Here is a 25,873-nt window from a genome sequence, read left to right as displayed (position 1 = left end):
TCCTAAATGATAAAGGAGGCTCATTTAGAGCCTATAGGAACCAGGGTGATGGCTATGGAAGGGGGTAGCATTCATGTAATGGCTTTTGCACGCATGCTAAATGTGTTTGTTTCGGATATCTTTTGCATTTTGTGGTACAATTTATGGTTTAATGTGGCCAATTATGATTTTTTTTTTCTTTTTAGCTGCATCAACCTTCAAGCATCATTCTAGGCTCAACCCAAAGTGTGGGCAAAGGGAAGGGGAAGACTAACCCTATGTGGACCCAGTGAAGGAACATGGACCCAGGTGGGAGGATAGATGAATGGGGTTGTAATGAGAGGCAAGGGAGTGATATATGTGGATCGGGAAGCAAGACCACGCAACCAAAATAAGGGTTTCCCATGTAGTACCATCCCTAAAACCCAAAGGTCAGTAAAAGAGATCCCACGGGACTAGGGTTCAAACTTAACATCCCAAAAGAGACCTAGGGGACAAGACCACAAACCTAGTCCACTCTTTCCGCTGAATCTCCCCATTAATCCATGCCCAAGGGTTTCCATGATAATTAAACTAAAATACTCAATTACCAAATGAAAAATCATACCTTTAGGTTTGGGAGGCCCACCTTCAAACATACGATCATGACCGATGGTTGAGGGACCACATGGCTGGCTCAGGTGGTGGAGAAATGGCACAATGAGCTATTTGGTGGCTGCAAGGCACTGCCGGCTACCGGCTGAGAACCATCATGGAGACAAAATTTCTCCACCCACAAAATGGTGGGTAAGAGATCCAACTCCACCCACATCTCCTAAGACTGAGGTCACAACACCGAGAGTCTCCGCTAACCTCCTCATATAGTAACTCAAATATTCGGGGCATTACATTTTACCCCATTTTTTGATACCAACCTAATTCCAAATACAACATTTGCACTGAGCCCATTAATGGCTCCTTTCTCTTCTCCATGAAGACTAGGAATGTAACACAGCAGGCACACACAAAAATAATGTTTGTTTTCTTCCCACGTAAGATTTCTTTCATTTGTTCCCCAATGATTCCTATACCTAAGAAACAAAATGATGAGTTGCTTTTCAACATCATATGAAAGTTGCATTTAGAACTATTTTAGTTTTTTTTCTTGTCCAACCCTTGAATGCTAGGGAGTTCTTTAGAAGGGAAAACTAGGTGCATGACACTTGTGCATTTGTAGTCAACAGTTGCATATGACATCTTAAATATCTACACTTTTTTTTTCTTATTCATTTTTTTTTAAATAGTTATTGCTTCCTGGCTGGAAGATTATTTGCATGCTCATAGGAGGAGAATAAACTATTTTCTTAGCATCGTCTGTACTTCTTCTGTATTTCTTTCTTATAAACGATGGCATTTCTATGGTGGACAGAGAAGTATACGGGACATTGCAAGGCTTTACAATTGTGAGGCGACATTAGAGGGTATTGAGGCATGCCGCAGTTCTTTGGGCATAGAGAGTATTTTCTTAAAGTGCTTTGGTGCTGCCAATATTTCTACAGTGCTCATTGATGATGGAATTCACTTTGATAAAATGTATCCTGTTGGCTGGCATAAGAACTATGTCCCAAATGTGGGTAGGATTTTAAGGATCGAGACTGTTGCTGAGGCGATCCTTAATCAGGTAGGATATCTCTTTAATTCTATTGCCATAAGTATTGAGACATTTTTTACAGGAAAATATATATATATATCTTAACAATATGTAAGAGGCCATTGCAGCTATTGCTAAGAAACCTATCGTAAGACCTGTGGAAGATAAGGCATGAGAAAGCACATTATATTCTTTAGAGATAAGTTGACAATCCATTGAACTTACAAATTGAATTTTGTGGCAGGGTCCACCGGATGGTACAACATGGTCACTAGAGAGGTTCGTTCAGCTGCTTCAGTCGACATTGAAATCATATCCTTAAGAGAGATTCTTTCCATTTTTTCTCACATTTCATACCTTGTCTACTTGAATGGAAACTAAGAAGTACATTAATTTCTTGGGTACACATTTTCTTACTACATCTTTCTTTACGCATGCCAAGGGCGTTGTTGCCTTTAAGAGTATAGATGCTTATCGCAGCGGTCTTAATATAAATCCATTGGTGAAAAGTCAAGAGGCAGAAGATGGTCTTTACGAAGATTTATACGGTAAGCCTATACGAGGATTTTGATTATATTCTGTCAGGTTGTCTGATTTGTTATAGAATCAAGAACATGTAAAAATTTCTTTTTTTTGAATGAAAAGTTCAGTTTTTTTTCATCTGAAAAAATTTTCCTCAATGGTGCACTTGTTCCTCCAATTGGCGTCTTGACTAAACCATTATATGGTGATGAATGTTTTAACATTATGATGTTAAGTTGATTTTAATCTAACTGATATGTTAAGTTTTTAGTAGTAATTGATGGCTTTGGATTTACGAGTTATGTTTCAGCCAGGAAGCCTGTACGCATTAGTAACAAAAGCTTCATTGACTACATCTTTACACTCAGCTTGGAAGTGGCCGCATCTTTTGATTGTCCCATGCAAATACATACAGGGTAATTTTTGCTTTTGTTTCATGATAATTAAACATTTCCTGCCGTTATTTTCCATCTGAATTAAGCTTTCCTCATGAGTTTCTAAGACGAACTGCTGCGTGGGTTGTTTCTAGATTTTTATATTACATTTCGCTGGGGAAGGCTGGCCTGTATTTAAGCTACACATTTGGATATGGATATTGTCAATACCTGCTTAAATCACCAACTGGACTTCACAGCATACAAATGTTGCATAGAAGACTACTCTACCTGACTTTTTGGCTATAGCTTTTCTGTATTGAAGCCATTTTTATATCTCAAGGAGAAATCATTCTCTTGTTATAGTACACCACCCCATTTTCTTAGGATGCAAGCAAAAAAAAATTATAATAAGGATGCAATCTTAAGAAAAAAACAAAAAGTTACCCCAAAAAAAATTAACTCTTTTTTCTTACAATGCAATCAGATTGCATATTAAGAAAAAAAGAGTTAGTTTGGTTGACAATCCAATATTTAGACTATTTGGTTGCAACTGCCTTGATAATTCCTCTTACTACTCTTGACAAAATGTAATTACAATATCATTAATATTCCTTTATTATGTCATGAACCTTTCTTCATTACATTATTATTGCTAATGTTTTTCATGGTATTCTAGCTTCAATATTATTCCCAACTACTTTTCCTTCTAGCTGGAAAAATATTTATATTAAAATACGGTTGTAGTACAGAAACTGTACTGTTGCAGGACCTTGAACTGATCACCTTTGATTGTAGATATGTAAAGAAACTTGTTTCTATTCATCAAATATTAGCCATAAATATTATTAGATCTTTAAAAATTCCTGCCAATCAATGTTACATTATTGTTATTGGCAATTTATTGCCAAGAGTCCAAAAGTTAAATTATCAACAATATTGTGAAAAATATAGGAAATTATCGGGAAACTTCAAAAAATACAAAATAATCATTCTTTTCAAATTTTTATTCTTTTGAAGAAATATCAACATCAAACAAACATGTTATCACAGAAATATGAAAATAAAACTGCAATATAAAATGTATAAGATGTCAAGTGGTATATCAATCATTGATAGTAGATATTGAAATATGTTGATTTTCCACCAAATTTTGTCACTGCTTATATGAACAATCTGAAACTAATTTTCTTTCATCAAAACACAAAATTTCTTAACACTTCTACACAATGGAATAAACACAGTTACACAATTTACAATTTACACAATACTTTTTCATGGGAAACTCAACTGGGAAAACCCCTTCTTTGTTGTAGTACTTTTATTGATAGAGACTGAGCAATCTGATTTCTTACAAGGCAAGCAGTGAGCCAAAGAACACATTTGTCCTCACGCCATACTAGCTGGACACACTTTGCAAACACTCAACCTCTGCTCACTTGCTTCCTTGTGCTGAGATAGGCCCTATTTCCTTGCCCACAGGCTGCCTATTTCCTAGTGCAAGAGGCTCCCTATTACTTAGGGCTCAACTCCTATTTCCTAGCACAAATCTACAACAAGGAAGCTCTCTACAAACTATGTATTGGCTCCTCCAAAATGCGTTGCCTCAACAAAGAACTCTCTCACATGCAAACTTGTGCAAGACAATAATGATACAAGTTGTGCCTTCATCCTCCTTTTATCAGTTCCATCCAAGCTAAAATTAGGCAATTAACCAATTTAGAACAACAGTTGTGGTTGACTAGTCACTGTGTTGGAACTGAACTCTGTCCTATCATAACTTGGAGTTATAACTTGTCCTTGCCTCAATCGAAACTGAAGCTCCCAACTCGTCCTATTCCAAACTCAAACCACCACTTGAAGGTCCACATAACTAACCCTTCAACACCTCACATGAAATATCCATCTCCACGAACTTGTACATGGTCAAAGGAAAGACAAACATGGTCTTTTTGGCTAAGGCACGAGCCATATGACCTTCTCTTGCTACAACTTTCAAAAAAATATGATATTTGTCTTGTGTCATAAGTCTTGACGAGATAATACAGAATCGCATTAAAACAAAACTAAATGTATCTCATGAGATGATCATCACGAGGCATCTAGATACTATAACAATCCGATAATCATAATGCACTAAGAAGATGTGGCCAAGGATTATGTTTCCCTTGCCCTTGAGAAGCTTGGGGTTCCCATGAAATTCCTTAGTTTCTCGCTCTAATCTCTTTTTCTAGAAGTATCAAGAATTGAGTTCATTACAGGAAGGACAATGTCTAGGGTAGCTATAGGGAAAATATCCATGTCATGCCTTGGGATTTGTTGAATTCTGTAGCTATGAAAAGTTTTCTAGCTTGGTGTCTTAGTTGGAAGAGTTCAAATTGCCTCTTTTATGGGCTTTCATGTTTATGGCTTCTTTCTTATTTTTAGGAAAAGAAGGCCTAACTCTAATAAAAAGTTACTTTATTTAAGTAAATTATTTTTTGGTAACTTGGATGATAATCTCAGTCTTCAATCTAGGCCTAATGAAGTTGAGCCTAAGAAAGAGGTTAAGACACAATTTTTCATTTGAGAACTTGAGCAAGTGAGTTGCCCAAGAGATAGAATTGGCTTGACCAAGGAGAAAAGCGAAATTTGTTCGAGCCAAATAATCCAACACCATACATCTCTATCTCGCAATTGATTTTGTTGCGAAGCTTGGGATCAAGTACCATCCTATGAGTACAATTACATGTTAGTTTTTGTAGCATCAGATGTGTTCTAGCCATGAAATTAGGTGGACAGTCTAGAATACATGAGATACCCAAAACCCAGAAATCGTTCTGGAAATTCTACCTAGAAGTGTCTCAATTATATTATTAACCATTTTTTAAATATTTCTTAAGTCTAAACTTAGGGAATATGGTTAATTAATCAATATTAATTGAGATAAGGCGAGAATCATCTAGAAGCTCACAAGGATCGATCCAGAGATGATCCTAGCCATTTATTAGGTTCTAATCTTGGTCGTTGGTGCTCCAACAGTAGATTATAAAATGAGGTCAAAGTGGTGATGGAGAATACACTAGTGCAGATACTCAGTTGCCCAGGTAGTTCGATTTTCTCAGTAGCAGTAGCTCAGAAGAGAAGATAGAGCCATAGGGTGAGTAGTAGGGGAAAGAGGAGGGAAGAAACATTCCGAGAGGAATATTTCTAGTCCTTGGAAGAGGCAAAGGAAGGAAGGTTGAAATTCTCAAAGGGCTGGCGTAAGCTCTGATAAGAGGGTGATGCAGGGAGCTCAGTGTAGAGGTTAGGGAGGCAATTTCAAAGACAGAAAATCGTTGTGGGGTGAGAGAAAATTCTCACAATAGTTTTTTTAGTATTTCCCTCATTTTAGATTGTTAGTTGGGCATCTAAATTATTGTACTCATAATTGTTGTTGAAGAATAATAATAAAACCCTCATTTGTTGCACCGGTTTTCCCACGTTGGGTTTTTCTGGGGACAATTGTCCAAAAATAACTATGTCAAAATTCTTGTGTGTGTGCTAGAATTTCTCAATTTTCAGTATTTTATTTTCCACAATATTTATATGGTGAAAATTGCAGTTGTGATTTTATTCGTTGTCTGTCATAGCAAATAAACTGCATAATTAAATTTTTACTTTGAAGAATAATTTCCAGTTGCTCCAATAGATAAAAATTTCACATGGTATGAAAGCCAGGGTTGATCAGTCAGAGAGCTCAAGAATGAAAATTCGAGAATCCCACCCGAATCTACTACTGTAGCAACTGATTAAACTTCTCCTATTTGTTAACTACTGAACCAATTATTTACTACTTCCTACAACAAATATCGAAGCTAATACAACTGCAGCCTTCACTTAATTAATTAATTTTTCCAAAACAAGAATAGAACAATAGAGAAAGATACACACAAGTGACACAGTATTTTTTGGAAAAATATCCCTGAAAAAACCCAATGCGGGAAAACCAGTGTAGCAGCTCTTAGGTTTTTATTATTATGTAGTAATTTTCTGAAAACAACTCTAGATGCCCTCCCAGCAATCCAGTTACAGAGAAATACAACTGGCAGAATAAATTTTTGAGATTACCTCACTCTACCTGACAAGTCCCGGCTGATTCGACAGCTGAACCAATGTGTCCCCAGATATTTCTACATTACCCCTGCTTGGGACCTGCGTTAGCCTCTAAGGCTCTGCCTCAGCTCTATGATGTGTAAATTTTCTCTCCCGAATCTCTGACATCAACCCTCTCGGCTCAGACGTCAAACCCCAGCAAATTTTCGGACTTCTGCTCGGAGGATTGCACTGGCTCTGCATGAGCCCTTCTAGCTTAGTGTCAAACCCTCCTGGGTACTGCGCTGCCTCCTCCTGGTGTCTCTCTGCCTCTCTACTACGTATCCTAGCTCAAGAGAAGAATCTCCAACCAAATTATCCCTCCCCCTCACTACAAAAGCTCACTATCGATATTCTCCCGGCAGTTACTCTGTTTCAGAAAATCGAACTTCTAACTCACTCTGTGTGTATTTTCCAAGTGACCCTCAAGCCTCCTTAAATAATCTTCTCGTTGACATTCAACATCTCAAATTAGAAGCTAATCAATGACTAAGATCATTTATGCTTGATCCTCATCTTCTTCTAAAAGTTACACCTACAGTTTATATTAATAACTTTTAATTTTTTATTCTCCTAAGTTTAGATTTAGGGTCCCTTTAAAAATAATTAATTATTTTAATAAAACTGTTTCTCGATGGAATTTCCCAAAACGCTTTCTGGGTTCTTTGGAATACATGTGCCTAAGCCTTCTTGCAAAATTTGAGACTTAGAGCACATTCAATGCTACCAGAAATCAACACTCCCTCTTAGCGAGGAATGTGCTCTAGTAATTCTTTCAATCTAAAGCATTGCACGAACTTCATAACATCGTCCTATGCATTGCGGATGTCTGACATGTTGTCCATCAATTATTGCGCAATTGTTGCATATGTACTACTGCTGACCCTGCCACTATCAACACTGCATCCGTACTGCAACTCCCTTTGAAATTCTGCATCTGTGTTGCTGCTGGCACTGGCACTACCACTCCCAACTGCTAGTGTATTGCAAATTGTTGCTACTATTCCATCAACAATGGAAAAACATCCCAAATTAATGAACTAATTGTGTTTAGTATGATACCATGTAAATGTTGGAACTTTACTGTTGCTAGTCTTTGAGTTGACCCTCTGAATATATTGCGTTGTTGCTGACTACTGCCTTGTGCCATCTACACTGTTGCCAACTCTGCTATGCGTTGTTGCTGACTACTGCCTTGTGCCATCTACATTGTTGCCAACTCTGCTATGCGCTGCTTAGTCTCTGGCACTCCTAGCCACTGTAACTATCTCGTCGACACTCCTCGGCACCATCCGACACTAGTCCATCTTGCCACTTCTGATCTGGGCTCCCGTAGCAAGGAATTGATCCAAGAGGTGGGCTCCTCAAGGATCCTTCCCATGTGTAGCTCTTTCAAACTAAAGAACCAAATCAGCCCACCTCCCTCCTGGTTGTGTCTCGGCTATCATGGCGAACTTATCCTCCTCGATCTTTATGGGTGCAGCCTTCGAATCGTGTTTCTCATCTTTGTCCTTCTTCCAGAGAGGAAACTGTAACGTAGTGACCCATCTCACCACACCTGAAGAACTTTCTCTTTGAGATGTCCTTCTTCCGCCTCCACTGCTCCCACTGCCCCTTCGATGCAAGGGTTGCATTATCCTCCTCTTCCTTGGGCTTCGAACCACTGCTACTGCTTCCGTCAAGTTTACACTTGACCAAGTCACTCCTCAACTCCTCTTGCTTGAGAGTTTCCCACATATCATCCCAATTCAGCAAAGTCGCCCTGCCCAAGATACTCTGGACAAAGAATTTCCACTCATCTGAGATAGAATTGAGGGCCAATCTAACCAACTCTGAGTCTTGAGGTGTAGATCCCACAACAGCTAACTCATCACAGGTCTCCTGAAGCTTTGTGAGGAATGGATCCACACGCTCCCCCTTCTGCATCTGAGCAGATCTCAGTTTCTGCTCAAGGTACATCTTTCGCTACTCGGAAGATCCCTGATACAGTGTAGACAACGCATCCCACATCTCCTTAGCAGTCACTCTGCTAGCAATGTGATAGACAACATGATCCTTCACTCCTTCAAGGATCATTCGCTTTGCCTTCGCCATTTCTTCCTTGTACTTCTTCAATGGATCTACATCTACAGACATAGCCACCATGCTATTGACATATGTCTTGAGAGCATGCTCATCTAGAAGGAATGACATTCTAGCCTTCCAGTTGACATAGTAGGATGCTCCGTCCAACCTATCCTTATCTCTCAAGCCACTGGTTCCCATTTCTGCTACAATAACTATCGAATGACCTCCTCTCTCCTCTGCGCAGCACTAGACTAGCCTACGCATTCCCTGTTGGAGCTTGTAGATCTGTCCCTCTCCGCTGCTGCTTAGAAAGTGAGAATTCAGACTCCTTGGTTGGAAGTCCTCTACGGAAGAAATTCCCTCAACGTGCTTCTTCCTTCTCTTATGACGTCTTTCTGCCCAACAAAATAGCCTGCAAAAAAGACTGCGTCCCACTAGCTTCTCCTCACGCGGAGGCTTCAGCACAGCTCCCTCTACCATAGAAATATCTCGATCTAGTAGCCCTTCTCTCTATCAACTCACTCAGAGAGAGACTGCTTCAAAATTCATCCCTCCGGCTAGGACTGTGCAAACCATCTAAGATTTTGAACTGCTACCTCTTGCAGATTTTTCGATCTCCCTCCTCTAATCAGCGCTAGGTTCTCTAGCACTATTCTTCTTGCTTCACCTGTACTGCTCTGATACCATGTGAAAATTTGAGAATCCCACCTGAATCTACTACTGCAACAATTGATTAAACTTCTCCTATTTGTTAATTACTGAAACAACTTATTTACTGCTTCCCACAACAAATATCGAAGCCAATACAACTGCACCTTCACTTAATTAATTAATTTTCCCAAAACAAGAACAATACAATAGAGAAAGATACGCAGAAGTGACAGTTTTTTTTGGACAAATGTCCCCGGAAAAACCCAATGCGGGAAAACCAGTGCAACAACTTTGAGGTTTTTTATTATTATGCAGTAATTTTCTGAATACACCTCAGGATGCCCTCTTCGCAATCCAGTTACAAAGAAATACAACTAGCAGAAAAAATTTGTGAGATTACCTCACTCTACCCAGCAAGTCGCGGAAGTCCAATAGTTGAATCAATGTGTCCCCGGCTATTTCTGCGTTGCCCCTGTGTGGGCCCTGTGTCAACCTCTAAGGCTCTATGTCAGCTCTGTGCTAGGTCAATTTTCTCTCCTAGAGCTCTAACATCAACCCTCTTGGGTCAGATGCTAAACCCCGGCAATTTTTCAGACTTTTGTTGAGTGAACTACGCTGCCTCTGTGTGAGTCCTTCTGGCTCAGCATCAACCCCTCTTAGACACTATGCTGCCTCCTTCTGGTGTCTCTCTGTTGCGTATCATGGCTCAGGAGAAGACTCTCCAACCAAATTATCTCTGCCCCTCAGTGCAAAAGCTCACTAACGATATTCTCCCGGCAGCTACTTTGCTTTAGAAAATCGAACTTCTGAACTCACTATGTGTGTCTTTTCCAAGTGACCCTCAAGCCTCCTTAAATAATCTCCTCGTTGATGTTCAATGGCCAAGATTAGAAGCTAATCAATGGCTAAGATCATTTTTTCTTGATCCTTGTCTTCTTCTAGAAGTTACACCCACAGTTTATATTAATACCCTTTAATCATTTTATTTTCCTAAGTTTAGACTTAGGGTCCCTTTAAAAACAATTAATTATTTTAATACAACTATTTTTGGTTGGAATTTCCCAAAATGATTTTTGGGTTCTTTGGAATACATGTGCCTAAGCCTCCCTGCAAAATTTGAGACTTAGAGCACATCTTTTGCTACCAGAAATCAACAAAGAAAATGAAGGAAAATAATTTCGCAGCTCAGCAAGGGCAACAAGCCAAAATTCCCAAAGGTAGCGCAGTATTTTGCCAAGGGGCCGAGTTGCTTGAGGAAATACCGATTTTTCTGAGAGAGGGACATAAACATTCGATCCTTCCAAATCAATTGATTTCAGAGCTAGAGGGAGTAGCTTAGTACCTTCGTTGAGAAGATCTCTAGGTGGACGTAGAGGGTTTTGCAGCAGGTTGCTAGAGCAGAGCTAGTGTTGGGGTGGAAAAGAGGAATAACACACTATAAATTCTTCAGCATTACCATGGACAAAAGTAACATTTAGAAGACTTCATATTTGTCTTCCAGATTGGAGGACGAATTTTCTTTCTTAGCAGGATCAGCTTCACATGGAGTTCGATATATAGACAGTGGAGTATCAACTCACATGACAACAGTTAGAGAATATTTCTCTAGCTACAAGGAGGAGCAGATGGACTTCTAGATTACTATGGGAAACAAAACGAAATGTACTCTAGTAGGGAGATGTACCATATATTTTCGAAGGGAGTCAGGAGCAAGCACCAACGCTACAGATGTATTGTATGTGCCAGGATTGGGTATGAACCCGATTTCAATATCTCAATTATAGGATAAGGGGTATGATATTCACTTCATAAGGAAGAAAGTGTATGTCAACACCCAAGCTAGAAAAAGGTAAGACAGATTGGAGTTCAAAGTAATAGATTGTACCGGTTACAGATTGATTCTCCAATGGCACTAGTAGGCAGTGAAAGTAGCAGTTGGAAGGAGTTGAATGAGTTATGGCATAGGAGAATGGGACATCTACACCATGGAGCACTTAGGATGCTCAGAGAAATGGTAACAACGGTTCCAGAACTTGGCACGGATCACAATGATGTGTGCAGAGGATGCATACTTAGGAAGTATGCTAAGGCAACATTTCCAAGAAGTTACAGCATAGATGATGGCATGTTAGGACTCATACATTTAGATATTTGCAGCTCGATGTCCACTAGAGCTCTTAGCGGTGCCGAATATTTTTTCATCTTTATTGATGACCATTCCAGGAAAACCTGGATCTACTTCTTGAATACCAAAGATGAGGTATTCAATCGTTTCAAAGAGTTTAAATCTCTCGTGGAGAATGAAACAGGGAAGAAGATCAAGGTGTTTCACCCAGATAAGGGTGGAGAATATATTGATCAAGACTTCACGAATTTATGCGAAGGAAGGCATCAAGAGAGAATGGACAACTCCATATAATCTGCAGCAGAATGGTGTAGTGGAGTAGAAAAACAGAACCATTGTTGGAGTTTCAAAGGCTATATTATATGACCAGGATCTACCCAGATTTCTATGGGCGAAAGCATGTAACACGACAATATATATTCAGAACAAGACTCCTCATAGAGCATTGGGGAAGAAAATGCCAAAAGGAGTCTTCACAGGGAAGAAGCCAAAAGTTAGCCACCTCAGAATTTTTGGCAGTGTTGCTTATTGCCACGTGCTAGATGATAAATGTACCAAATTGGATCAGACTGCGGAAAATGGGTTCTTCATTGGGTACATCGAAACCTCAAAGGCATATAGAATCTACATTCCTAGCAATAGGAAGATTGTAGTAAGGCGAGACGTGAAGTTCATGGAGGACCGAGCTTTCAGGAGATCTCGTGAGATGCCTGCAAGTGATCAAAATCAGTCAGCAGAAGCTCCTTTGGTCCAATAGCAAGGGCAGCCAGTGGGACAAGCAGGAGGATAGTCACAAGGATCGAGTATTGTGACCAGTACCAATATTTCCTCAGGAGCCCTAAATCTAGGGAGTTCTCAGCAGATGGAGCAATAGAGGCAGGATGAGGAGGAGTTTGTTGAACTCCCACAACTAGTGGTCAAGCCAGCAGAAAGGTTCGTCAGACATTGAGAGATGTAGAGGAGTTTAATGGAACTCCTACAATGAACAAAAGACAATGCAAACAACCTGACGGTACCAAGCATTGGTGGGTCAGGTTGCAGAACCTTCCATATTTCAGGAGGTCGCATAGCATCAAGTGTGGGTAGATTCCATGGTAGAAGAGTATAGATCTATAATGACGAATGATGTTTGAAAGGTAGTGCAAAGGCCGGAAGACAGATCAGTTGTAGGTTCGAGATGGATCTATAAGATCAAATATGTAGCAGACAATAGTGTGGAAAAGTACAAGGCTAGGTTCATCGAAAAGGGGTATGCACAAAAAGAAGGGATAGATTATGAGGAGACCTTCGCCCCAGTTTCTAGATACATTTCTATCCGGTCAGTTATATCCCTGGCAGCTCAGATGGGATGGCAGATTCACCATATGGACGTCAAGACAACCTTCTTGAACGGGGTGATAGGGGAAGAAGTGTACATACAATAGTCAGAGGGATTTGAGACTCATGAGAGGCACAACCATGTGTGCAGATTGAAGAAATCTCTATAGGGACCCAAACAGGCTCCCAGGGCATGGTATGGTAGGATTGCTAGCTACTTGCAGTAGATGGGATTCATCAAGAGTGACACAGATCCCAACCTTTAATATTTGATGGTAGAGGGTGAGCCACTCATTCTAGTTTTGTATGTGGATGATCTCTTTTTGACAAGATCATTAGGGCTCATAGAGAACTGCAAGAGGAACCTGGTAGTCGAATTTGACATGATGGATTTGAGGTTGATGCACTATTTCCTAGGATTGGAAGTGTGGTAGAAGGATGGGGAGACCTTCCTTGGGCAAGAAAGATATGCTACAGATATTCTGAAGAGGTTCAGAATGCAGGATTGCAGACCCATGTCTACGCTCATGATCACCAACTGGAAGAAGATAGATGCATCAATTGGCAAGGATGTTGATCCCACTTTGTATAGACAAATTATTGGGTCTCTCATGTTTTGGTCCACACTAGGCCAGATATCTGCTTCGCGGTCAATACCGTAAGTCAGTTCATGGTAGAGACAAAGAGGGTACATTGGGCAGTAGTGTTGCATATTCTGAGGTATGTTCATGGCACAGTCAAGTATGGGTTGAGATATACTCTAGGGGATGACGTCAGACTTGGTGGGTACACAGATGCAGATTGGGCAGGCAATTCAGTGGACAAGAAAATCACCTCCAGATACTACTTCAGTGTTAGATCAGGGATGGTTTCTTGGTGTAGCAGGAAGCAGAAATCAGTAGCACTGAGCTTTGTAAAAGCAAAGTATATGGCATTCAGCACAGTTATGTGTGAAGCTATATGGCTTCCAAAGCTGCTAGTAAGCTTGTTTAGGAAGAGGATGGAGGTGACCAGTGTCTACTTTGATAACCAGAGTTGCATAAAGCTCTTTGAGAATCCAGTGTTTCATGACAGGTCAAAGCACATTGATATTGTGTCCTTTCATCAGATATTTTGTACAACATGGAGCAGTCCAGCTAGAGTGTGTTCCCAAAGAAGAGCGGGTTGCAGATATACTCATGAAAGATCTAGGGAGAGCTAAGTTCGTATATTTTAGAGAACATATGGGTATGGTGGAGAACCCATTTTAGTAGCAACGATAGGCTAGTTTGGATGGTTTTCAATTGTAGATGTTGCAGTTGTAGCAACAACAGATGAGAGGGAGTTGCAGTGCAGATGCAAAGTTGGCAGTAGTTCAGCAAGGGTCAACAACAACATAGATGCAGTGAATATCAGAGTTGCGCAGTGGTTGGTGGTAAGTATGCCCAGACATCAGCAGTGTGACACGAGATGATACAGAGACAGGGTGCTGCTACAGGGTGTGCAGTAGCACTAGAACGCATTCCTTGCTAAGAGGGAGTATTAGTTTTTGTAGCATCGGATGTGTTCTAGCCACTAAATTTGGTGGAGAGGCTAGAATACATGAAATATCCAAAATCCAAAAAGAGTTTCTAGAAATTCAGCGTAGAAGTATCTCAATTAGATTATTAACCATTTTAAAATATTTCCTAAGTCTAAACTTATGGAATATGGTTAATTAATCAATATTAATTGAGATAAGGTGAGAATCATCTAGAAACTCACACAGATCGATCCAAAGATGATCCTAGACATTGATTAAGTTCTAATCTTGGTTTTTGGTGCTCCAACAGTGGATTATAAGAGGAGTTCGATGTGGTGATGGAGAATATACCATGCAAATACTCAGTTTCCCAGGCAGTTCGATTTTCTCAGTACTAACACTCAGTAGAGAAGATAGAGCCAGAGGGTGAGTAGCAATTGGAAGAGGAGGGCAACAACATTCTGGGAGGAATATTTCCAATACCGGGAAGAAGCAAAGGAAGGAAGGACGAAATTTTTAGAGGGGCATTCACAAAGATTTCTTCTTTGGGGAAACTTCAGGGGCTTCCCACCAGTATGGCAATCATTACCCCTTGACTCACCCACACACTCTCAGTGGGCCAACCAAGACTATGTTGCCCACATTTTTGCCTTCAGGAGTAGGTTGGTCAGGATGATATGCCTATGGGAGAATACTTTCGGCAGTAGTAGTCTATGGGGGATGATTTTCGAGTTGCGTTGTCCTTCCGAGATTTTTTCCATCTCAAGAAAAATGACAAGGGCAAAGGCACAGGGGACTCGCGCATGTAGAATTCAAAGCTGCAACGTACTATTAGGAGGATGTATCTCCTCACTTTTGATGGCTCATCCAAATGCATAGCTAAGGCATGGGTAGAGAAGCTGGACACATATTTTCAGCTTAGCCAGATGACTGAGGTGGAAGCCATTAAAATGGATACTTTTCACTTAGAGGGAGAAACACATGATTGATGGGTCCATGGGTTGACCATGCTAGGGCATGACATGTTGACTTCCTACGAGGAATTCACATGGAGTGTTGTGGAGCGTTTTGATAGGAGGGATCCAAAGGCACATTTCAGAGAGTTGACACAACTCAGAGAGACAGGTAGCCCAAAGCACTAGATATCTGAGTTTTTAAGGTTATTAGTGATGGTGTCAGACTTTTTAGGTGCCAGGAGGGTCTATACGTTTGTTGAGGGCTTGGTTGAGCCTCCACGTGGACAAGTGAGATCCCACAGGCCCACCATTTTATAGGAGGAAGTATCTTGCGCCAGGGATTTGTAGGATGCAATTCCCAAGACCAGGGCACTAGTTCCAGCAGAGTCTCCCTTCCCACAAAGGGGTTGTGACACTAAGCCTTCACCACAATGAGACATTTAGGGGCGTGGGTAGTTGAACGATGAGATCCAAAGAGAGCTCCGTAGGAGGAAGTTGTGCTTCACTTTCTAAGAGCCATGGGCACACTACATAGAGGTGTTTTCTAATAGTGAGCCAGAGGTTGATGTGGAGCACGAGGTAGGTGGTGGTGATGATGAGCCATAGATGATAAGAGGAGGAGGGCAAGGCCCACCACCCCCACCAAGAGGGGCTCCTTTCTTGCCTGCAGCAAGAGTTATCGCCTAACTTTGGGGAGCACCGAAGTACCTTACTCTAAGGATCAGGGGCATGGTATAGGGACAATGCGTCTCAGTGCTAGTAGACAGTGGGGCAACCCACAATTTCGTAGATGCTTAGATGGTGGAGGAGCACCGAAGTACCTTACTCTAAGGATCAGGGGCATGGTATAGGGACAATATGTCTCAGTGCTAGTAGACAGTGGGGCAACCCACAATTTCGTAGATGCTCAGATGGTGGAGAGGAGAGGTATATGCACACAGCCCTTTGAGGGCTTCTTTGTCTTGGTGCTAGGAGATCGTACCATGCAGTGTACTAGATATGTTCTTGGGATGACAGTGGTGATGGGGAGATATTTGATAAAGAACCATTTCTTTGTGGTTGACGTTCTAGACACCAATGTGGAGCTTGGTGTTTAGCGGCTCTATTCTTTAGGGAGTGTTAAAATTAATTGGCAGGAATTGGAGATGGAGTTCACAGGGCCAGATGGGAAGTCAGTTTTGTTGAGAGTCATGCACTCATATCCCCCACAGACAATGTCAGCGCACAGGATGGAAGCAGACTTGAGACATGGGGATATAGAGTGGGTTCTAGAGCTCAGGATATCTGATGCGGGGGGCGGGCCCAAACCACCATCACCAGATGTCCACGCCATTCTAGATAGGTACCCAATAGTAGTTGGAGACATCCCACCGAGGTGGCCACCTAATTGGGCATTTGAGCACACTATTGAGTTAGATCTAAGGGTACAGGTAGTCATCACGACCCCATACAGGCATCCCAAGGCCTATTGGGATGAGATTGAGTGAGCTATCCAGGAGTTTCTCACATTGGGGCACATTAGGCCTAGCTCTAGCCCCTTCACTTCATCAGTTGTTTTGGGAAAGAAGAAGGATGGTACATTGCAAATGTGCATTGACTATCGAGCTCTTAAATAGAATACACTGAAGAAACGGTAACCTATCCCCCGCATAGATGAGCTTAGAGGAGCCAAGTACTTCTCTAAGATGACTTACATTTGGGGTACCATCAAATTTGGGCGAGCGATTAGGATATTATTAAGACAATTTTCAAGTTTCATTATGGCCATTTTGAGTTCTTGGTTATGCCTTTTGGGCTAACCAACAGACCTGCTACTTTCTAGTCATGCATGAACCATATGTTTCGCAAGTAGTTGCACAGGTTTGTGTTGGTGTTCTTTGATGACATATTGATTTACAGTAGGACATGGTAGGAGAACCTACATAATATAGAGCGGGTGCTTCATATTTTAGATGGGAAACAACTTTATGTGATGTGAAAATTTCATCTATTGCAGCAACTGGAAATTATTCTCCTAGCTGTAAATTTAATTATGCAGTTTATTTTATACGACAAACAATGAATAAAATCACAACTATAATTTTCACCATAAAAATTCTGAAGAAAAATAAAATGCTGGAAACTGAGAAATTCTATCACACAGACAAAAATTTAACACAATTATTTTCGGACAATTATCCTCGGAAAACCCAATGCGAGAAAACCAATGTAGCAGATGAGTGTTTTATTATTATTCTTCAACAACAATCTGAGTACAATAATTTGGATGCTCTACTGGCAATCCAATCTAAGAAAACAATACTGGAAAAATTAATGTGAGAATTTTCCCTCATCCCACAGCTAATTTTTGTCCCCGAAACTGCCTACCTAGCCACATGCAAATCCTTCTGCATCAACCTCTACGTAGTGCTTGTGTAGACTCTATTGTGGCTACCTCCGAAAATCTCTGAAATCAACAATTTTGTCTTTCTCTATCTTTGGAACTGACTCACTTGATTATCTAACCAAGATCCCAGCCACCAGCTGCTGAATCGCTAGCTCCTCTAGCTAGATTGAATTGTTCTCTTGCTATGCTTGCACAATCCTTATGTAGACCCTCCAATAATTTCACACTCCCTCTCATTGGCTCTCTCGGAACTGGAATACTTCCTTCGAAAATGTTGCTGACCTCCTCTACCACCTGCTACTGACCCTCTGGCTCTATCTTCTCTGTTGAGTCTCTGCTACCGATAAAATCGAACTGCTTAGGCAACTAATTATCTGCATTGGTGTCTTCTCCATCTACTCATCAACCTCGTCTTATAATCTCTAGTTGGGACTCCAACAGTCTAGATTAAGACATAATCAATGGCTGAGATCATTTCTGAATCGATCCATGTGAGTTTCTAGATGATTATCACCTCTCTCAATTAATACTGATTAATTAACCACTTTCCCTAAGTTTAGACTTAGGAAATATTTAAAAATAGGTTAATAATATAATTGAGACACTTCTATGTGGAATTTTCATAAATGATTTCTAGATTATGAAGATCTTATTTGTTTTAGCCTCTCCACCAAGTTTCGAGACTAGAACACAATCGATGCTACAAAAACTAACACTCCCTCTTAGTGAGGGCTGTGTTCTAGTGCTAGACATCCTGCCACAACACCTTATTTCTATACCACCCTTTGTCACGCTACTGATGTCCGGCCATACTACCCACCAACCACTGCGTAACTTTGATGCTACATTTGTGCTACTGCTGACACTGTTGTACTGCTGCCAACTATGCATTTGCACTGCAACTCCCTCTCATTTTTTGTTGTTGTAACTGCAACTACTGCAACTGAGAAGCATGTGAAATAAATTTTCCCTACTACTAGAATGGGTTCTCCACCATACCATTTGTTCTCTGAAATTGAAAAACTTAGCTCTCCATAGAGCCTTCATGAGTATGTTTGCAACCTACTCATCTGTGGGAACATATTGTAGTTGGACTACTCCACGCTGCACACAATCTATGATGAAATGATAACGAATATCTATGTGTTTCAACCTTTCATGAGACACTAGATTCTTATAGAGATTGATGCAATTCTGATTATCACAATACACACTAGTCGCCTCCATCCTCTACTTGAACAAGCTTGGCAACAGCTTCCCAAGCCATATGGCTTCACACATAGTTGTGCTAGCTGCCATATACTTTGCTTCTACAGAGCTTAGTGCTACTGACTTCTGCTTCCTATTACACCAAGAAACCATCCTTGATCCAACACTGAAATAGTACCCTAAGGTACTTTTTCTGTCCACTAAACTGCCTACCCAATCTGCATCTATGAACCCACATAACCTGACGTCATCCCCTCAGATATATTTGAACCCGTACTCTATTGTTCCATGCACATACCTCAAAATGTGCCTTTCCACTGTCCAATGTACCCTCTTCAGTTCCACCATAAATTGATTGAGGTTATTGATTGTGAAGCAGATATCTTGCCTAGTGCAGATATCTTTCCCCAACAAAATCGAAATTTCCTCTAGAGACTATTGCGCTACTGTAGTGTCAAAATCTCTATGGCTCTTTTTTCTCTCTGCAAATGCACTCACCAAAGCTAGAAACCTTCCTTCGGCTTCACTGTCTCTACCCCTCTCTCACTGCTTCGATCTTGGCTCTCTCTCTGGCAACTGATTGCTGCTACTTTGGAAATCGATCTGCTCATGAAATCAAACCTCTCAAGTGTCTTCTCCATCACCACATTGACCTCCTTTTAGAATCCTCTGTTGGAGCACCAACGACCAAGATTAAAACTTAATCAATGGATAGGATCATCTCTGGATCGATCCGCGCGAGTTTCTAGATGATTCTCACCTTGAATTAATTAATACTGATTAATTACCATATCCCCTAAGTTTAGACTTAGGAAATATTTAAAAACTTGTTAATAATCTAATTAAGTCACTTCTATATAGAATTTCCAGAAATGATTTCTCGGTTTTGGATATCTCATGTATTCTAGTCTCTCCAGCAAATTTCGTGGCTAGAACACATTCGATGCTATAAAAGCTAACACTCCCTCTTAGCGATGAATGTGTTCTAGTGCTACTGAACACCCTATAGCAACACCCTATCTCTGCATCATCTCCTGTCATGTTGTTGATGTCTGACTATACTACCCACCAACCACTACGCAACTCTGATATATGTTGCCTCTGTGTTGCTGATGACCCTATTGTACTACTTCCAACACTGCATCTACACTTCAACTCCCTCTCATCTGTTGTTGTTGCAACTACAACATCTGCAACTGAAATGAATCCAAACTACTGAATCAACTATGATCAGTATAATGCATTTATCACTTGAGTCTCTGACTGTTGCTAGTATCTGCATTGTCACTGAAGAATTTGCGTTGTTGCTAACTCTGTACTGATGCCAACTCTACACTTCGCTCTCCAAAATTTTACTGCTACTAGTCTCTACAACTGTCATTCTGGAATCTGACTACATCAACTGTCACTGATCCATACTGCTATTGAATATTGTGGGCCCCCGTAGCCAGGTATTGATACATGAGATGGACTCCTCAAGGATCTTGACCATTTGTAGTGCTTTAGAGATACAACACCAAATCTCCCCATCTCACTCCTGGAGGTATATCAACAAACATGGTGAAGTCTTCCTCCAGCCTGGAGGACATCCTATCAATCTCTGCTAAAGTTGTTTGTCGGACCTGCTTCTCCTCCTTGTCCTTCTTCCTGAGAGGACACTGGGTACTGTAGTGACCAATCTCACCACATCTGAAGCACTTGACCTTCGAGAGGTCCTTCTTCTTCTTCTTTGTCTCCTCCTATCCCTAACTAGGACCCTTAAATGCGAGGGCCGCGTTCTCCTCCTCCTTCACCTACTTCTGCCTACTGCTACTATCACTGATGGAACTCTTTAGAAGAGCTCGCCTCAATTCTCCTACTGCAATTCTGGCCACATCCTGTCCCAATCTGGTAGGTTGTCTCTGCCCAATATGCTTTGGACAAAAACATGCCAGTCCTCGGAGACAATGTTGACTGCCAAGCTTACAAGCTCTGTGGGTTGAAGCGCTGCCCCAACAGCTGAAAACTAATCCCAAACCTCTTGAATCTTGGTGAGGAAGGGGTCTATGCCTTCCCCCTTATGTATTCAGATGAGCCTCAACTTCTACTCGAGGTACATTTTCCACTACACGAAAATACCCTGATACAACATCGCGAGAGCATCCCACATCTGCATGGCAGTACCTATGTCAGCTATATGTGAAACAAAATGATCCCAGACTGTATATAGGATCAATTGTTTCACCTGTGCCATCTCCTTTCTGTACTCCTTCAGTTGATCTGCATCTTGGGGAACTGCTACCACTGCATCAATATATGTTTTCAGGCCAAACTCATCTAGAAGGAAGGACATCCTTGCCTTCCAGATGATGTAATTAGAAGCCCCATCCAACCTGTCCTGATCACGAAGCCCAACATTGACCATCTCAAAAAAATGTCAAAAATATCCTCTTTCCTTCTGCTTAGCTGCTGCTCTACTATTCGCACTCCCTTTTGGATTGAGAAAATCTGCTTACAACGACTAATGTCTAGCTAGGAAAAATCAAACTTCTTGAGACTAGAAGTTCCCTGAGGAAAATTTTCCTTTTGTGTGTGCTCTTCTTCCTTCCACCCGATGCTAGCTCTGCCCTAACATTCTATTGCAAAACTTCTATGTCCAGCTAGAGATCTTGTCAATGAAAACAATCTGTGATGCTCCCTCAGCCTCTAGAATCACTTGATCTGGAAAGATCGAATTTTTCTGCCCCTCACTTAGAAAAATCGAACCTCCACAAGTAATTCGGCCTCCCAGTAGAATGATTGCATTGCCCTTAGGAATTTCTACCTACTACCCACACTTAGCAATGAAATTCCTTCTTTTTGCCTCTAAGCTCTCCGACTAATCAACTACGCTCTGATACCATGTGAATATTCCTACACTGGAATCCTATTGCAGCAACTGAAATTTTTTTCCTAATTGTTAATTTTATTTAACAATTTATTTGTTGTTTGCTACAGAAAATACTGAATAAATCACAATGCAATCTACACAAATAAAACTACAAAAGAATAAACGTTGGAATAAATGCTAGCACACACACATAAAATAACATAGTTATTTTTGGACAAAAGTCCCCGGAAAAAAAAAAAAAAATCCAACTTCGGAAAACTAGTGTAGCAGTTGAGGGTTTAATTATTAAGCAGCAGTGAAATAATTTGAGTACAATCTCGATGCCAAATACTAGCATTCCTGTAGAGAAAATACTAACAAAAATCTAGTGAGGAATTTTCCTCACCCCAAAGGCAAATCTGAGCTCTGACTGCGGGTCCAAGTGATCCGTCCAATCTACCTCAGCATTAGCTCTGCATCACCCTAGCACAATCCCTTCTGTGCTCATTCTGAATCAATCTCTCCTCAATCTTTCTAGTCTACTTCTATTTGGGAAAATGTTTCTCTTGGCCCCCTAAACCTCTGTCCAGCTTCTGGCACCGAAACTTGGCTTTCCCCAGTAGTATCGAAATTGCCTCTAGAGGCCACTATGTTGCCCTGCTGTCAACCTCTCTGTGGCTCTTTTGCCTCTCTGCAAATGCACTCAGCAGATCTGGAAAACTTCCTCAAACTTCACTTTCTATACCCCTCTCTTATTGCTTCGATCTCTGGCTCTCTCTCCGGCAATTCACTGCTGCTACTCTGGAAATCGATCTGCTCATGAAATCGAACCTCTCAAGTGTCTTCTCCATCACCACATTGACCCGCTTTTATAATCCTCTTTTGGAGCACCAACGGCCAAGATTAAAACTTATCAATGGCTAGGATCATCGCTAGATCAATCCGTGTTAGTTTCTAGTTGATTCTTGCCTTGAATCAATTAAAACTGATTAATTAACCATATTCCCTAAGTTTAGAATTAGGAAATCTTTAAAAACTAGTTAGTAATCTAATTAAGTCTCTTCTAGGTGGAATTTCCAGAAACGATTTTAAGGTTTTGGGGATCTCATGTATTCTAGTCTCTCCACCAACTTTCATGGCTAGAACACATATGATGCTAGAAAAACTAACGTATACAATGTGGGGTCAACATCCTTCTCATTTGATGCATCTATCTTCTTCCAGTTGGTGATCATGGGTGTAAGCATGGGTCTACAATCCTGCATCCTTAACCTCTTCAAAATATCTATAGCATATCTCCCTTGACCAATAAATATCTCCCCATCTTTTTGCCACACCTCCACTCCTAGGAAATAGTGCATCAACCCCAAATCCTTCATGTCAAACTTTGTTACCAGGTTCCTCTTGCAGTCCTCTATGAGCCCTGATGACCCTATTAGGAAGAGATCATCCACATACAATACTAGGATGAGTGGCTCATCCTCTATCATCAAATAGTAAAGGTTTGGATTGCGTCACTCTTGAGGAATCCCTTCTGCTGCAAGTAGTTGTCAATCCAACCATACCATGCCTAGAAGGCAAGCAAATTCGTCCTCTAGCCTAGAAGTCAAATTTGAAGCCTCCTGAATATGAATTTTGTCCATGGTCATATTGAAAAATTTAATGTGCGCTATTCCTCTTTCCACCTGACGTTGATTCTGCAACTCCAAACTGCTGCAAAAGCCTTTCCATCCAAGTAGGGAATTTGCTTAGCGAAAGTCTGATCTGCTTCACCAGAACTTGTTTTTGGTGTTTCTACTCCCTGCTAGAACTACTTCTAGGCACTACAAATTTTTCCTGCCACCTACAAAGAAAAAATCGAACCCTCTACCCAGCAGTTTAAACTGCTAAGTTAGCGTTTGCGCAGATCTAGAAATCGTCTTGCCAAACTCCCTCTAAATCTAGTTGATTTCTGCCCATCATTTCTAAGCTTTGTTGATTTTTGGTAGCATCGGATGTGCTCTAAGCCTCAAATTTTGCAAGGAGGCTTAGACATATGTATTCCACAACACCTAGAAACCGTTTTGGGAAATTCCACTCGGAGACAGTTTTATTAAAATAATTAATTATTTCTAATGAGACGCCAAGTCTAAACTTAGGAAATTAAAATAATTAATGGGTATTAATCTAAACTATGGGTGTAACTTCTAGAAGAAGATGAAGATCGAGTCCAAATGATCTGAGCCATCGATTAGAATCTAATCTAGTCTGTTGGTTCTCAACTTGAAGATTATAAGAAGGACATCGAGGGGCATTTGGAAAACACACTAGAGGCAGATACTCAGTTACCCGAGTAAGTTTGATTTTCTCACTAGTCGAAGTTTGGCAAGAGAAAATTGAATTAGAGGGACAGTTGCAAGTGAGAAGGAGAGAGAGAGGGTATCAGCATCATTCTGAAGTTCAGGAGCAGAAGACACAGAGCAGAAGGAGGACAACGCAGAGGAAAACATAGAGGTAGTGTGATGCTGGGATAGTGTAGTTCTCACGTAGGGGCTAACGCAGTGAGACGCAGGGGGGGGAGGAGGGGGTGGGGGGGGGGGCAATAGGTCCTCTCCTAGATCATAAACTCGTCAAGAAGTGTTTGTAAAAATTCTCACAGAGAATCCTCTATTATTCTGCTAGTTGTATCTTGTACATGATATTTTTGCTAAAGAATAATAAAGAAACCCTCATCTGTTGCACCGATTTTCCCGCATTGGGTTTTTTCGGGGAAATTTGTCCAAAAAGAACTGTGCATTGTGTTGTATCTTTTCTTGTTCAGTTAATTGTTTCAGCATATTAATTTTAAAATAGTGAATGTTGCAGTTGTATTTACTTTAATATTTACCATAGAACACAGTAAATAACTTGTATGGTTGAACAAGTAGGAGAAGTAATATCTGTTGTTGCAGTAGGGATTCCAGGTTTAGAAATTTTCACAAGCTTCCCACCTAATCATAATCTCTTTGATACCATGTGAAAATTTCATTTATTGCAGCAATTGAAAATTATTCTCCTAACTGTAAATTTAATTATGCAATTTATTTTCTATGACAAACAATGAATAAAATCACAACTACAATTTTCACCATAAAAATTTTGCGGAAAAATAAAATGTTGGAGAATGAGAAATTCTATCACACACACAAAAATTTAACACGGTTGTTTTTGGATAATTGTCCCCAGAAAAACCCAATGCGGGAAAAACGGTGCAGCAAATGAGGGTTTTATTATTATTCTTCAACAACAAATCTGAGTACAATAATTTGGATGCTTTACTAGAAATACAATCTGAGAAAAAAAACTGGAAAAATTATTGTGAGAATTTTCCCTCACCCCACAGCTAATTTCTGTCCTCGAAACTGCCTCCCTTGCCACACGCAGATACTTCTGTGTCAACCTTTGCGCAATGCTTGCATACAGTATGTTGTAGCTACCTCTAGAAATCTTTGAAATCAACAGTTTTGTCTTTCTCTAGCTCTGGAACTGACTCATTGGATTATCTGACCAAGATGAACTGGAATACTTCCTCCAGAAATGTTGTTGACCTCCTTTACCACCTACTACACACCCTCTAGATCTATCTTCTTTTCTGAGTCTCTGCTACTGAGAAAATCTAACTTCTTTGGCAACTAAGTATCTGCATTGGTGTCTTCTCCATCTACCCATCAACCTCCTCTTATAATCTCTAGTTGGGACTCCAACGCCCAAGATTAAGACATAATCTATGGCTGAGATAATTTCTATATCGATCCATGTGAGTTTCTAGATGATTCTCACCTTTCTCAATTAATATTGATTAATTAACCACTTTCCCTAAGTTTAGACTTTGGAAATATTTAAAAATAGGTTAATAATCGAATTATGACACTTCTAGGTGGAATTTCCATAAACAATTTCTGGGTTATGAAGATCTCATGTGTTTTACCCTCTTCACAAAGTTTCAAGACTAGAACACATCTGATGCTACAAAAACTAACATGCGAAGTTTTCCAAGTGTGAGTTTGGGTTGACTGAGATGCTCTACTTGGGGCACATTATTGGAGAGGATGGAGTGTGGGTGCATGAGGAGAAGATTAGAGCCATCTTGGACTGGCCATTTTTCCAGAATGTGACCGATTTGAGGGGTTTTGTGGTCATTTTCACATACTACAGGAAGTTCGTAAAGGGATTCTCA

At 40.5% G+C, this 25,873-nt stretch overlaps 1 protein-coding gene across 1 annotated transcript in view; it reads left to right on the top strand.

Moving 5' to 3' along the window:
- Nucleotides 1-25,873, top strand: part of LOC149186540 (protein fluG-like) — a 323,927-nt gene that overhangs the window by 18,094 nt on the left and 279,960 nt on the right. The window contains exons 2-5 of the mRNA XM_089412631.1: nucleotides 1,388-1,639; nucleotides 1,854-1,921; nucleotides 2,042-2,157; nucleotides 2,442-2,547. Coding sequence (XP_089268757.1) covers nucleotides 1,388-1,639; nucleotides 1,854-1,921; nucleotides 2,042-2,157; nucleotides 2,442-2,547 — 542 coding nt within the window. The remainder of the gene's footprint in view (nucleotides 1-1,387; nucleotides 1,640-1,853; nucleotides 1,922-2,041; nucleotides 2,158-2,441; nucleotides 2,548-25,873) is intronic.

Source organism: Pinus tabuliformis, chromosome 3_1, assembly GCF_031772625.1.
Source record: "Pinus tabuliformis cultivar Carrire ecotype Pingquan chromosome 3_1, CPIR1, whole genome shotgun sequence".
In the NCBI taxonomy this organism is placed as follows: Eukaryota; Viridiplantae; Streptophyta; class Pinopsida; order Pinales; family Pinaceae; genus Pinus; species Pinus tabuliformis.
This window is presented reverse-complemented; position numbering and strand designations above follow the sequence as displayed.